The sequence below is a fragment of the Pan troglodytes genome, chromosome 9 (genome assembly GCF_028858775.2).
Source record: "Pan troglodytes isolate AG18354 chromosome 9, NHGRI_mPanTro3-v2.0_pri, whole genome shotgun sequence".
In the NCBI taxonomy this organism is placed as follows: Eukaryota; Metazoa; Chordata; class Mammalia; order Primates; family Hominidae; genus Pan; species Pan troglodytes.
The window spans coordinates 85,228,531-85,243,588 of NC_072407.2; the positions used below are offsets into that span (position 1 = coordinate 85,228,531).

General features: G+C 38.1%; 2 protein-coding genes across 12 annotated transcripts in view; both read left to right on the forward strand.

The window, feature by feature from the left end:
* ANKRD42 (ankyrin repeat domain 42) overlaps positions 1 to 15,058 on the forward strand; it is a 69,031-nt gene that overhangs the window by 7,328 nt on the left and 46,645 nt on the right. For 9 of the 11 annotated variants that reach the window (XR_010147098.1, XR_008537804.2, XM_009423642.4 and 6 more), the window contains 3 exon segments: positions 4,999 to 5,106; positions 9,217 to 9,336; positions 10,216 to 10,351. Coding sequence is in view for 9 of the 11 variants with exons in the window: in XM_009423642.4 (XP_009421917.1) it covers positions 4,999 to 5,106; positions 9,217 to 9,336; positions 10,216 to 10,351 (364 nt within the window). In the remaining 2 variants the exon portion in view is untranslated. 11 annotated transcript variants of the gene reach the window in all.
* On the forward strand, positions 8,234 to 8,651 carry LOC129136326 (cyclin-dependent kinases regulatory subunit 1-like). Its single transcript, XM_054661609.1, has one exon. It carries the CDS (start codon positions 8,317 to 8,319, stop codon positions 8,554 to 8,556), a length of 240 nt encoding a protein of 79 aa, XP_054517584.1. The 5' UTR covers positions 8,234 to 8,316; the 3' UTR covers positions 8,557 to 8,651.

Sequence of the window (15,058 nt, forward strand, 5' to 3'; positions counted from 1 at the left end):
CTGCACCCAACGACCAGTCTTCTAGGTTTTAAGCCCTGCATGCATTAGGTATTTGTCCTAATGCTCCCCCTCCCCTAACCCTCCACCCCCCGAAAGGCCCCAGTGTGTGATGTTCCCCTCGCTGTGTCCATGTGTTCTTATTGTTCAACTTCCACTTATGAGTGAGAACATGTGGTGTTTGGTTTTCTGTTCCTGTGTTAGTTTGCTGAGAATGGTGGTTTCCAGCTTCATCCATGGCCCCGCAAAGGATGTGAACTCATTCTTTTTTTATGGCTGCATGGTATTCCATGGTGTATATGTGCCACATTTTCTTTAGCCTATCATTGATGGGCATTTGGGTTGGTTCCAAGTCTTTGCTATTGTGAATAGCGCTGCAATAAACATACATGTGCATGTCTTTATAGTAGAATGATTTATAATCCTTTGGGCATATACCCAGTAATATATGACCAGGATTGCTGGGTCAAATGGTATTTCTGGTTCTAGATCCTTGAGGAATTGCTACACTGTCTTCCACAATGGTTAAACTAATTTACATTCCCACCAACAGTGTAAAAGAGTTCCTATTTCTCCACATCCTCTCCAGCATCTGTTGTTCCCTGACTTTTTAATGATTGTCATTCTAACTGGTGTGAGATGGTATCTCATTGTAGTTTTGATTTGCGTTTCTCTAATGACCAGTGATGAGCTTTTTTTCATATGTTTGTTGGCTGCATAAATGTCTTCTTTTGAGAAGTATCTGTTCATATCCTTTGCCCACTTTTTGATGGGGTTGTTTTTTTCTTATAAATTTAAGTTTCTTGTAGATTCTAGATGTTAGCCCTTTGTCAGATGGATAGATTGCACAAATTTTTTCCCATTCTGTAGGTTGCCTGTTCACTCTGATGATAGTTTCTTTTGTTGTGCAGAAGCTCTTTAGTTTAATTAAATCCTATTTGTCAATGTTGGCTTTTGTTGCAATTGCTTTTGGTGTTTTAGTCATGAAGTCTTTGCCCATGGCTATGTCCAGAATGGTATTGCCTAGTTTTTCTTCTAGGGCTTTTATGGGTTTAGGTGTTACTTTTAAGTCTTTAATCCATCTTGAATTAATTTTTGTATAAGGCTTAAGAAAGGGATCCAGTTTCAGTTTTCTGCATATGGCTAGCCAATTTTCCCAGCACCATTTATTAAACAGGAAATCCTTCCCCTGTTGCAAAAGTCAGATTTGTTGAAGATCAGGTGGTTGTAGATGTGTGGTGTTATTTCTGAGCATTCTTGTTCTGTTCCATTGGTCTATTTATCTGTTTTGGCACCAGTACCATGCTGTTTTGGTTACTGTAGCCTTGTAGTATAGTTTGAAGTCAGGTAGCATGATGCCTCCAGCTTTGTTCTTTTTGCTTAGGATTGCCTTAGCTCTACGGGCTCTTTTTTGGTTCCATATGAAATTTAAAGTAGTTCTTTCTAATTCTGTGGAGAAAGTCAGTGGTAGCTTGATGGGAATAGCATTGAATCTATAAATTACTTTGGGCAGTATGCACATGCTGTTTCATCTGCCTGTCTCATCTCTTCCCACTGGTTACCTGGTTGAAATCCAGGTCAGTCAGTACCCACTTGGTAAAGCTTTCTGTTTTCCCCCTCAACATCTCCCAACTAATTACTGACTCCTTAGTGCTACCTCTAAATCTTATAAATTTTAGAAAGTGTATAACTTTACATTTTATTCTCTATTAGATTTTGAGCTCTTTGAAGATACCATTTGAGTCTCATTCATCTTTTTTTCCACAATACCTAGTGTAATATCTGGCGTATTATAGGAGTCACATCATAAGTTCACAAGAAATGTTTCTCATGTTGCTGAATTTGTTGAATTAAATTTACGTTTATATTTTTAGTGTCTAGCACAGTGCCTAGCAGATGTTCAATAAATGTTGGTTGGATTTTTTTTTTTTTTTTTTTTCAGACAGGGTATCGCTCTGTTTCCGAGGCTGGAGTGCAGTGGTGCGATCTCAGTTCACTGCAACCTCTGCCTCCCAGGTTCAAGCAGCTCTCCCACCTCAGCCTCTTATGTAGCTGGGACTACAGGTGCATGTGCCACCATACCTGTCTAATTTTTTGTATTTTTGGTAGAGATGGGGTTTCACCATGTGGGCCAGGCTGGTCTCTAACTCCTGACCTCAAGTGATCCACCTGTCTTGGCCTCCCAAAATGCAGGGATTACAGGTGTGAGCCACCATGCCCCAGCCTGTTTGTTGGATTTTAAGAAGCATAAACAGAAACCAAAAGATTTTAGTGCTTTTCTCTATTCCTACTTAAAGGTCATCTCCTCAATTTTCCTTTTTTTCTTTCTTTCTTTTTTTTTTTTTTTTTGAGAGGGAGTCTTGCTCTGTCGCCCAGGCTGGAGTGCAATGGCACCGTCTTGGCTGACTGCAACCCCTGCCTCCTGGGTTCAAATGATTCTCCTGCCTCAGCCTCCTGAATAGCTGGGACTACAGGCATGTGCCACCACACCCAGCTAATTTTTGTATTTTTAGCAGAGACGGAGTTTCATTATGTTGGCCACGCTCGTCTCAAACTCCTGACCTTGTGATCCACCTGCCTTGGTCTCCCAAAATGCTAGGATTACAGGCATGAACCACCGCGTCTGGCCCTAAATCTTTACTTGAGCACTACATTAACACCTTTACAGTTTTTTAACCTTTCTGAATTTTCTTAAGATTTTTGGTATTTATATATTGGTTGCAAGAAATAATCACTAAATTAATAATTGGTAAAAAACCATGCTTTATTGGACTTCAGTTTTTTTCAGATGAAATCTGCTATTGAGCTCCTAGTAAACTTTTCATTTCAGATATACTGTTCAACTCCAGAATTTTCATCTGGTTCGGTTCTCTTCTCTCTTCTCTCTTTTCTCTTTTCAAGACAGAGTCTGGTTCTGATGTCCAGGCTGGAGTACAGTGGCATGATCTCGGCTCACTGCAACCTCTGCCTCCTGGGTTCAAGTGATTCTCCTGCCTCAGCCTCTTGAGTGGCTGGTACTGCAGGTGCCCGCCACCACGCCTGTCTAATTTTTGTATTTTTAGTAGAGACAGGGTTTCACCATGTTGACCAGGATAGTCTTGAATTCCTGACTTTAAATGATCCACCTGCCACAGCCTCCCAAAATGCTGAGATTACAGACATGAACCACTGCACCCAGCCGGTCAATTGATTTTTAACAAAGATGCAAATGTAATTCAGTGGAGAGCAGATATATTTTCATTAAATGATGTTGGCACAATTACACATATTCATATGTAAGAAAATTAACCTTTTATCCTAAGTGAATTAACACAGAAACAGAAAACGAAAAACCACATATTTTCACTTATATGTGGGACCTAAATATTGGGTACACATGGACAAAGAGTTGGGAACAATAGACACTGGGGATTCCAAAAGTAGATAGGGAAGGAGGCAAGGGTTGAAAAACTACCTGTTTGGTAACCTGGTCACTATTTGGGAGATGGGTTCAATAGAAGCCCAAATGCCTCAGCATCATGCAGTATATCCATGAAACGAACGAACTTGGCACATGTACCCTCCGAATCTAAAATTAAAAAAAAAAGAAAATGAAGCCTGAGCCATACTTGGTACCATATGGAAAAATTTACTCAAAACAGATTGTAGATAAATGTAAAACTTATAAAACAGAGAAAATAGAGAAGAAAACCTTTGCAAATCACGTACCTAAGAACTTGTAACCAGATTATATAAGGAACTCTCAGAACTCAGCAGTAAGAAAAAAAATTTTAATGGGCAAAAGACTTCAGTTGACACTTTCTCAAAGAGTACATATGGATGGCAATTAAACATATGAAAAGATGTTCAACATCATTAGCCATTAGGCAAATGCAAATTAAGACCACAATGAGATGCCAGTGCATACCTGTAAGAATAGCAGAAAAAACAAAAACCCAAAAAAATGGCAATACAAAGTGTTTATAAGGATATCGAGAAACTGGAACTCCCATACATTGCTGGTGGGAATGTAGAGAGGTACAGCCACGTTAGAAAACAGTTTGGCAGTTTTAAAAATAAAGTTAAATATATACTTATTTTATGTTCTAGCAATCTCACTTCTACATATTCACCCAAGACAAATGTAAAACCAGTACATGAATGTCGACAGTGGCTTTATTCTCTAGTACCTGAACAATGCACATAATAGTCTTTTCATAAATATTGTTGAATAAATGAATGACTTACTATGATTATTATTGAGATTGAGGTTTTTAAATATTTTATTGTCATTAGTCTCTGCTGCAGGAAAATGATATTTACTTGATAAGCCTTTTAAACAAATAATATGATTATGACTTCTATGACAGTGTATCCCAATGATATGATCAATTCTTTTAAAAAGGAAGAGGTGGTAGCATATACAAACTTGAACATACAAAGACAGTAACACCATATGTGGTACAGACCTTTAAGTACTGTATTATATTGAGATTTAGATTAATTTTTAAAAATCTTAAAGATACATTTGACTTCTCTCATTTTTTTTAAATAAACCATTTATTTTTTAGAATCACTAGAATAACAATGTTTGCTCTGATGCAAAAGCTCTGGACCCGTTTAAAGATCTATGTTTGAGATTGAAAACTGGCAGCCTTTGAGTGAATTTGACTCTTAGATCTGTTTTCTTTGGCCTGCACAGTATTGGTCAAACAGAATATTTACAAACATTGGATAAGCATTTCACTCATAGCAACCACTGACTGTAATTGAGTAGTGTCTACACCTTACAGACAAGAAATATGGTCTCCAGTTTGCCACAGTTCCCACTAGTCTCTATTGTTTACCCAGCAGTGAGGCCAAATGTTGGTTGCCATGTCACTGTGCTTGTGCTTTTGTTTTTCTTATACATGGATCTCTCATTCACTACAGTCTGCTATTTTATGATAACAGACCAAATTTAAAAGATAAAAATGTTAAAAACATCCACTTTATCACTTGTTAACATGGTTATTTTCTTAGTGTCTTCATTGGCTGCTCTGGCATGGAGCTGATATCACACACGTAACAACGAGAGGTTGGACAGCATCTCACATAGCTGCAATCAGGGGTCAGGATGCTTGTGTACAGGTAATAATATTACTTTTTTCAGTAAGTTCAATTACTTTAACATAGTTCTGTTGGGCTATTGCTATTATTCTAATTATTTGACTCAATAGATTTAGTTTTATGTTCTAAACAAGAACTTACTGGATTCCACAACTCAGATATTCTGATACCAGCTATCCACTTAAACAAATGGTATGTGACCAGAAATCCTTTTATCTCTGATGTAGTTGGCTGTCTGCGTTGTTTTGAGAGATCTCACAGTCATAACCAGATTATCTCCTTTATAGCTTGCTGCTGTGGTCTGAATGTTTGTGTCCTCCAAAATAAATATGTTGAAATCTTAACCCCAAGGTGATGGTGTTAAGAGGTGAGGCCTTTTGGGAGGTTATTAGGTCATGAGGGGTTTGCCCTCATAAATGGGATTAATGTCCTTTTGCAAGAGACCTCAGAGAGCTAGCTCTCTAGCCTCTTCCACCATATGAGGATGCTGTGAGAAGGCACTATCTATGCAGAATGAGCCCTCACCAGACAGAATCTGCCACCACCTTAATCTTGGACTTTCCAGCCTCCAGAACTATGAGAAATAAATTTTTGTTGTTTATATGCTCCCCAGTTTATGATATTTTGTTATAGTAGTCCAAACAGACTAAGACACTTGGCCATGCCTAAAATTTCGTATTTAATGTATTGCCTGACCAGGGTGACACATTAATATATGGTAGGATCTAGTTTATTAGAGTAATTAATTTATTCAGTGTTTTGAAATAGACTGGAATTTGGAGGAGTACAGAGTCATATAAGCAAACAGCTGGTATTAGTCCATTCTCACACTACTATGAAGAAATACCTGAGACTGGGTAATTTATAAAGAAAAAAGGTTTAGATGACTCACAGTTCCACATGTCTGGGAAGGCCTCAGGAAACTTACAATCATGGTGGAAGGGGAAGCAAACACATCCTTCTTCACAGGATGGCAGGAAGAGAGAAGTGCTGAGCAAAGGGGGAAAGCTTCTTATAAGACCATCAGATCTGGTGAGAACTCACTCACTATCATGAGAATAGCATGGGGTAACCACCCCCATGATTCAATTACCTCCCACTGTGTCCCTCCCATGACACGTGGAGATTATGGGAACTACAATTCAAATGAGATTTGAGGGGGAACACAGCCAATGTACATCACAGTTCCTGCCAGGAAGAAGCGTGAGATTGTTTGAAGGGACAGGAGCTCTACTCAGTGAGTTACAAAACAATACAAAGCAAAATCTATGATTAAAGTTCTAATGAAAAATATAGATGAGAAGAATTGTGTAATTTAGGAGGAGGTAGAGGGATCATAAATGGAGGAAATAAAACATCAGCTAAGCCCAAAAGAGTGGGTTGATTTTAAAGAGGTAAGTAATGAGGAAGTATTATAGAGGCAGGCAATATGTTAGGAGCAAATAAAAATAATGATTGTCATTCATTGGAGATTTATTGTGTGTTACTCTCTCATGTATCATTTCATCCAACACAAACAGTTCTATGAGTTCCCTTTTATATAGGTTACAAAACAAATTCAGAGTGTTAAGTACCTTGCCTAAGCAAGTGACAGAGCTAGGATTTGAACCTAGACTTGTCCTATTAATCTCTATGCTATACTTCTGTAAGAAGCTCCTGAATTGGAAAATTGGGCTGTGTTCAGGGGATATACCATTATATTAGTTTTACTGAGTATAGATTATTTGTGGTGTGGACTGTTAAGAACCACGCTTGGATAGACCGGTTTTGTAAAGTGCCTCAGTAATATAATGAAGATTTTGGATTCATTTGTATAGAAAGAGAGTTTTTCCCCCCCTCCTCAACCCTGTGATTACCTGGAAAGAAAAGAGAGGTTTTGTTTTTTGAGACAGGGTCTTGCTCTGTCACCCTGGCTGGAGTGCAGTGCCCTGGTCATGACTCACTGCAGCATCAACCTCCTGGGCCCAAGTGATCCTCCCACCTCAGCCTGCCAAGTAACTGAGACCACCAACATGCATCACCTCGCCTGGCTAATTTTTTTTGTAGAGATGTCTGTGGGGGGGAGTCTCCCTATGTTGCCTAGGCTGGTCTTGAACTCCTGGGCTCAAGTGGTCCTCCTGCCTTGGCCTCCCAAAATGCTGGGATTACAGGCATGAGCCACGGCATCTGGCTGAGAAAAGAGAGTTTTTATATACGTGTGTGTGTTTGTGTGTCTGTGTGTGTGAATGTTTGTATATATATTTACACGTACACATAAACATCCACATGGACCTTAACCGGGGAATGAGATAATGAAAACAGTATTTCCGGGAATTATTCTAGCAAAGTGTGTCCAGGATTATTAGGATGAAGGAAGAGTTAAGAAGATTAGTTAGAGATTTTTTGCTGTAATCACTAACCAGAGAGGGTAAAAATAGGTGGTGGCAGAGGGAAAGAAAGAAAATGAGCCAAGATATCTTGCAAAGCAAACATTGACAGAGCGTAGTGAAAATTCAAATTTTGAGTCAGAATAACAGATAATTATGATGGAATGAATAGGGAAATCTGAAAAGCAAGGAAGATTGGGAAGAAAGATGTTGAGTTCAATTTGGCATACGTTGAGTTTAATGTGTCTGTAGGTCATCCAGGTAGAGAGGGCCCAGGCAGTTGAAAAGGGGGCTGGAGAAAAAGATTACAGGAATGGTAAAGTATAGAAGAGTCTCTAACTCCTGGGCTCGAGTGATCCTTCCACCTCAGCCTCCCAAAGTGCCAGGATTACAGGCATGAGCAACCACTCCTGTCTGGGACTAATAATTCTTTGAAGCCAATTACTCTGGATATGGTATAACCTATATATAGAAACTAGGCCAATTGCAAATTCAGATGGAACCTCTTTAGATGTAGTTAGAAACTTGATTTGGAGCTTAGAACTAGTCACTTTAATAATTAATTCTTTTATTGAGTCCAAAACCCTGTTAACAAAGGATTCTGCTTTTGAATTAGTGAAAGTTTAATTTCAGTTTTATCAGGTTAGAATTAAAGAATTTAACTTAGTGGCAATTTGTGCTCATGAAAGATGTGTCTTATAAATTATATATACATGCTCAAATCAGAATGTAAAATCAATATTATAAGTGTCTTCTAGGCAATGTTAAAACATTTTCTTGAGGCCAAAGTGGGTGGGAGTGCGTGCTGCTGGGAGTTGCTTGGAGGTTGGCAGCGCGGGGCTGCGGGCTAGCAAACCGAGCGATCATGTCGCACAAACAAATTTACTATTCAGACAAATACGACGACGAGGAGTTTGAGTATCGACATGTCGTGCTGCCCAAGGACATAGCCAAGCTGGTCCGTAAAACCCATTTGATGTCTGAATCTGAATGGAGGAATCTTGGCGTTCAGCAGAGTCAGGGATGGGTCTATTATATGATCCATGAACCAGAACCTCACATTTTGCTGTTCCGGTGCCCACTACCCAAGAAGCCAAAGAAATGAAGCTGGCAAGCTGCTTTTCAGCCTCAAGCTTTACACAGCTGTCCTTACTTCTAACATCTTTCTGACAACATTTTATGTTGCCTTCTTGTTTCTCACTTTCATATTTAGAAGATGTTCAATGCACTGTTTCAATGTGCTGGTAACTGCTTTGCTTCTTGGGTAGAGCCACCACCACCATAGCCCAGCCAGATGAGTGCTGTGTGGACCCACAGCCTCAGCTGAATATGACCCCAGAAGCCACGATGTTGTCTGTATCCAGAATACACTTGGCAGATGGAGGAAGCATCTGAGTTTGAGACTGTGGCTGTTACAGGGATCATGTAAACTTGCTGTTTTTGTTTTTTCCTGCCGGGTGTTGTACGTATGACAACTTGAGGATTTATGTTTCAGTGTACTGGAAACTTTCCATTTTATTCAAGAAATCTGTTCATGTTAAAAGCCTTGATTAGAGAGGAAGTTTTTATAATCTAAAAAAAAAAAAAAAATTTTTCTTAGCATTAGCTGAGAATTTCTTATGTTTTGCCTGTAGCACATATGTAAGAACATACATAAGAATTTAGCTATAGATTAATAAATTGCTTGCCTTTGTATAATCTGCATCTGCATTTATGGTTTAACATCTATACTCATGTAAAGTCTTTCCTATTTCTCTATTTTTAGGCTCTTATAATGAATGGAGCAAATCTGACAGCCCAGGATGACCGGGGATGCACTCCTTTACATCTTGCTGCAACTCATGGACATTCTTTCACTTTACAAATAATGCTCCGAAGTGGAGTGGTGAGTGACTCCTGTTAATATGTGCTAATGTATGATAATATAGATGGAATAGCATTTGGTAGTCTAGTTATCTCTTCCTGACTTTTTAGATCTCTTATATGACTTTGGGAAACTAATTTAATTTTTCTCTCTAGCTTTTCTATCTTTAAACATAGAAGCAATAATTCAGACAAGTCTTCTCTTCCCCCCCAAAAACCAATTCAGTATTACAAAGTACTTGAGAGGTTTTGGGTTCTTCATGCCAGTTCAGAGTTTAACTGGTTAGATTACGAAGCTTCAAACGAATCTTAACCAGGTGATTGTAAATCTTTATGAATTTTTGTGTGTCTACCTATGTGTTTGTTTTGAAACTCTTACTTCATATACTGATTTAGAAAGTGATTTATTTCTTCAGAAATTTTGTTTATTGCAATATTTAATTTTATTATGTAGTGGTTGTAATAAATAACGTAGAAGAAGAGAACTAAATATATTGAAGACATTGTGGTAAGAGTTGGTGTTTCTATAGTTTGAGAAAGAGTGAAAACTTATTAAATATTTTTTATTAACTCTGTTTATATTCTCAATGATAGTATTTGATCATTCAATCTATCCCTTTCATTTTATTGGTCAGGAATCTGTGACTGGTAAGATGACTAGTTAAGTTCGTTTTTAAAAACTATTTTATGTGACTCGTTCTTTTGAAAAGCCTGTTTTATAAAATTTTATTAGCTCATATATTCAAATTAGTGGTTGCAGTACATTTTTCTATTATATTAAGTGTTTGCCTTCTTGTATTAAGAACAGCCTCCAATTCTTATTTACAGAATTAAGCTGCTAGGCTTAGTGTTTCCCCTACAAAATGGGGAGAAACTAAGTCCTTGTGAATGTTACCTCTAGGATCCCAGTGTGACTGATAAGAGAGAATGGAGACCTGTGCATTATGCAGCTTTTCATGGGCGGCTTGGCTGCTTGCAACTTCTTGTTAAATGGGGTTGTAGCATAGAAGATGTGGACTACAATGGAAACCTTCCAGGTATTTTAAATAAAGCAAATATTTTAGTTTTTCATTGATGTAAACTTTTAAATGTTTGATCTTGTTTAAGAAATTTAAACTGTTGGTTGAGCATGGTGGCTTACATCTGTAATCTCAGCACTTTGAGAGGCTGAGGCAGGAGGATCACTTGAGGCCAGGAGTTTGAGACCAGCCTGGGCAACATAGTGAGACCCACTCTCTACAAAAAAAAAAAAAAGTAAAAGAAAGAAAAAAGCTGGGTATTGTGGTATGTGCCTGTAGTCTAACTTTTTGGGATGCTGAGGATTTGGGAGCCCAGGGATTTGAGGCTACAGTGAGCTGTGATTGCACCACTGCACTTCAGTGAGCCTGGGCAACAAAGTGAGACCCCATCTCTTAAAAAATAAAGACATTGAAACCAATTGTTTTGTTAGTCCCTCACAAAACGAAGTAGTATATATGTTGACATGAATATTTTTTATCTTACATCACACCCATCTTATGTACCTTTCATTTGATTGATTTTTTTCTGGAACCATATCAGCAAAAGAGAAATTGGCAAAATTAAACATAGATTTGCTCTTCCTGCCAGCTCTTTCCTTCATCTGCTATCTAGTGTTTTTATTTTTTAACTTCACCTCTCTCTGCCCCATAGACAACTTATTTATTTTTAAATTTTTTATTTTTTTTTGAGATAGGGTCTTGCTCTGTTGCCCAGGCTGGAGTGCAGTGGTGTGCTCTCAGCTCACTGCAACCTCCACCTTCCAGTTCAAGCAATTCTTATGCCTCAGCGTCCTTCGTAGCTGGGTTTCAGGCACCTGCCACCACGCCTGGCTACTTTTTGTATTTTTAGTAGAGATGGAGTTTCACCATGTTGGCTAGGCTGGTCTCGAACTCCTGGCCTAAGAGATCTGCCTGCCTTGGCTTCCCAAAGTGCTGGGATTGCAGGCAGGAGCCACCACGCCTGGCCCAACTTTTTTATTTTTTAAACACTACTGCATAAATGGAGGATACTAGTTAATTTGGGTTAATTTGCTACTTCAGTTGTCTAACCTACAGTAAAGTGGCCAGTGGAGACTTAGACTCCACCTTCTTTAAAAAGTGGTCTACAAATTCTAAAGGATAGATCACAGTGAGATTGGAGTGAAAATGATACTTAAATGATACCTTAAAGAAACAAACACACAAAGGGGAAGGGCAGAATAATATGAACAGGCCTGATCAAATCACTTTGCTATTTAGAACCTCCTTAGATCCCTGTGGAGCCTCTGATTCCTTGGCTTGGCATGCTGGACTTACATAATTTGGCACCTACCTACCTGCATGGCCTCATCTTTCTATATCTTTACACTACTGTCCAGGATCATTTTGTTTTTTTCTGAAGGTTGTCTTTCAGTGTTCATTTAGTGAAGTCTTTTGGTATGAACTCTTTCAATTTTTGTGTATCTGAAAATTTATTTTGTTCTCATTCTTTTTACTTTGTATTTTGTAAGTTTTTTTTTTTTTAAGTAAAATTTAAATTGAAGTCTCAAAAAACAAAAAGCCCCTCTCTCGGCGCTGCCTATGGAGGTGGCAGCCATCTCCTCCTCAGCATCATGGCCACCCTCAGACCCCTTGTGAAGCCCAGGATCATCAAAAAGAGAACTAAGAAGTTCTTCCGGCACCAGACTGACTGATATGTCAAAATTAAGTGTAACTGGCAGAAACCCAGAGGTATTGACAACAGGGTTCGTAGAAGGTTCAAGGACCAATCTTGATGCCCAACATTGGTTGTGGGAGCGACAGAAAAAACAAAGCACATGCTGCCTACTGACTTCTGGAAGTTCCTGGTCCACAACATCAAGGAGCTGGAAGTGCTGCTGATATGCAACAGATCTTACTGTGCTGAGATGTTTCCTCCAAGAACCGCAAAGCCATCGTGGAAAGAGCTGCCCAGCTGGCCATCGGAGTCACACCAACCCCAATGCCAGGCTGCGCAGTGAAGAAAATGAATAGACAGCTCATGTGCATGTTTTGTGTTTAAATAAAACTGTAAAAACTGCAAAGAAAACCCAAAAAACCAAAACAAAACAACAAAAAATTATTTTGTGTTAGGCTTCCTTCGCTTTTTCAGACTGCTTTCAATTTCCATTTTCACATATGGTATTATTAGGTTTTTTTTTTAGTTTTAGTCTTTCTGATGGATGTATCTCATTGCAGTTTCAAATTTACATTTTTCCTGATGACTAAAGATGTCGAACATCATTTCGTACGTTTAAAGGCTATTTGGTTTTTTTGTGTGTGTGGTGTACGAGTTCAAATCTTTTGCCTATTAGCTGTTAGAGTATGTCTTTTTCTTATTGAATCACAGGAGTTCTTTATATATTCTAGATACAAGCCTTTGTCAGTTACGTTTATTACCAATATCTTTTCATGCAAATATCTTTCTAATCTTTCTACTTCATGGCTTGCTCTTTCATTCTTTGGTATTTTTTGATAAATGAGGTTTTAATTATTTTTTTTTTTTTGAAATAGAGTCTTGCTCTGTCGCACAGGCTGGAGTGCAGTGGTGCAGTCTCAGCTTGCTGCAACCTCTGCCTCCCGGATTCAAGCGATTCTTCTGCCTCAGCCTCCCGAGTAGCTGGGATTACAGGCGTGCACCACCACGCCTGGCTAATTTTTGTATTTTTAGTAGAAACAGAATTTTAGCATGTTGGCCAGGCTGGTCTTGAACTCCTGACCTTGTGATCCACCCACCTTGGCTTCCCAAAGTGCTGGGATTACAGGTGTGAGCCACTGCGCTTGGCCAGAGGTTTTAATTTTAACGTAGTCCATTTTAATAATCTCTTCCTTTGTAGTTAGTCCTTTCTGTACTTTCCCTATTCTGAAGACATTCCTTTATGTTATCTGTTAGAAATTTTATTTATCTTTCATATTTATATTCCCAATCCTCCTAGAACTGACTTTTCCGTGTGTAATACAAGGTAGGGGTCAGTTTTATTTTTGTATTGTCCTTTATCAAATATACTTGATCATTTTTGTTGGTCTTGTCTGGTCATTAAAAAATCCAATTGTTTCTTTAAACATGTATGATTATTTTATTTATAACCAGGTAGAGTATTTATAATAATATAGATGTTAAGAAAGAATGTGGCCTTAGGTCTAGACTGCTTGTGTTCAAATCACTCTCATAAAATTATTTTTTATTGATAAATGTACATATTTTTGGTGTACATGTGATAATTTGATACATTCATTTGTATCAAATTTGATAATGTATAAAGATCAAATCAAGGTAATTGGGGTAGCCATCCCTTAAATATTTCTTTTATACTAGGAACATTTGAATTATTTTTTTTCTAGTTATTTTTAAATACACAATAGATTATGGTTAACTATAATCACCCTACTGATCTGTCAAACACTAGATCTTATTTCTTCTACTCAATTGTATATTTATACCCATTAATCAACTTCTGTTCTTCCTCTCTCCGTGCTACCCTTCTGGCCTTTGGTAATCGCCAATCAGTCTACTCTCTATCTTCATGAGACCAGCGTATTTTAGCTCCCACATATGAATGAAAACATATAATATTTGTCTTTCTGTGCTTGACTTATTTTACTTAACATAATGACCTCCAATTCCATCCATCTTGTGGCAGTGACAGTATTTCATTCATTTTTGTGTGAATTATATTTCGTTGTGAATATACATTACATTTTCTTTATCCATTCATCATTGATGTGCACTTAGGTTGATTCCATATTTTGGCTATTGTGAATAGTGTGTTAATAAACATGAGAGTGCAGTTATCTCTTTGATACATTGTTTTTTTTTCTTGTGGATATATACCCAGTAGTGGAATTAACTTATAGTTTATTTAATATAAATATAGCTACTCTTGTTCTTTTTTTTTGCTTCTAGTTGCATGGAGTATCTTTTAGTCTACGTGTGTTTCTATAGAAGAAGTGGGTTTTTTGTAGGCAGCCTATAGTTGGGTCATGTTTCTTTATACTCTGTGCCTGTTAATTGGAGAGTTAAGTCCATCTACATTCAGTGTTGTTATTGGTAGGTGAAGACTTACAGCTGCCATTTTGTTGCTTGTTTTCTGGTTGTTTTGTAACTCCTACGTTCCTTTCTTCTTGTCTTTCTTTGTGGTTAAGTGATTTTTCTCTGGTAGTATGTTTTAATTTTTTGCTTTTTATTTTTTAGTAAATATAGGTTTTTGCATTGTAGTTACCATGAGTCTTACATTTTATAGATATAACAGATTATTTTAAAGAGATGACGACTTACCTTAGGTCACAAAGAAAGGAATAGAAACAAGGAAAAAGCAAAATGCCCTACATGTTAACTGTTTCTCCCACATTTCGCCTTTTTGTTGCTTCTATTTACATATTTTTGGGGTTGTTTGTTTGTTTGTTTTCAGATGGAGTCTTGCTCTGCTACCCAGGCTGGAGTGCAGTGGTGTGATCTTGGCTCACTGCAACATTCTCCTCCTGGGTTCAAGAGATTCTCCTGCCTTAGCCTCTCAAGTAGCTGGATTACAGGTGCCCACCCCCATGCCCAGCTAATTTTTGTATTTTTCATAGAGATGGGGTTTCACCATGTTGGCCAGGCTGGTCTCAAACTCCTGACCTCAAGTGATCCACCCACCTCGGCCACCCAAAGTGCTGGGATTACAGGCGTAAGCCACTGTGCCTCACCTATTTACATATTTTTGTATTTCCTATCTCTTAACAGGTTGC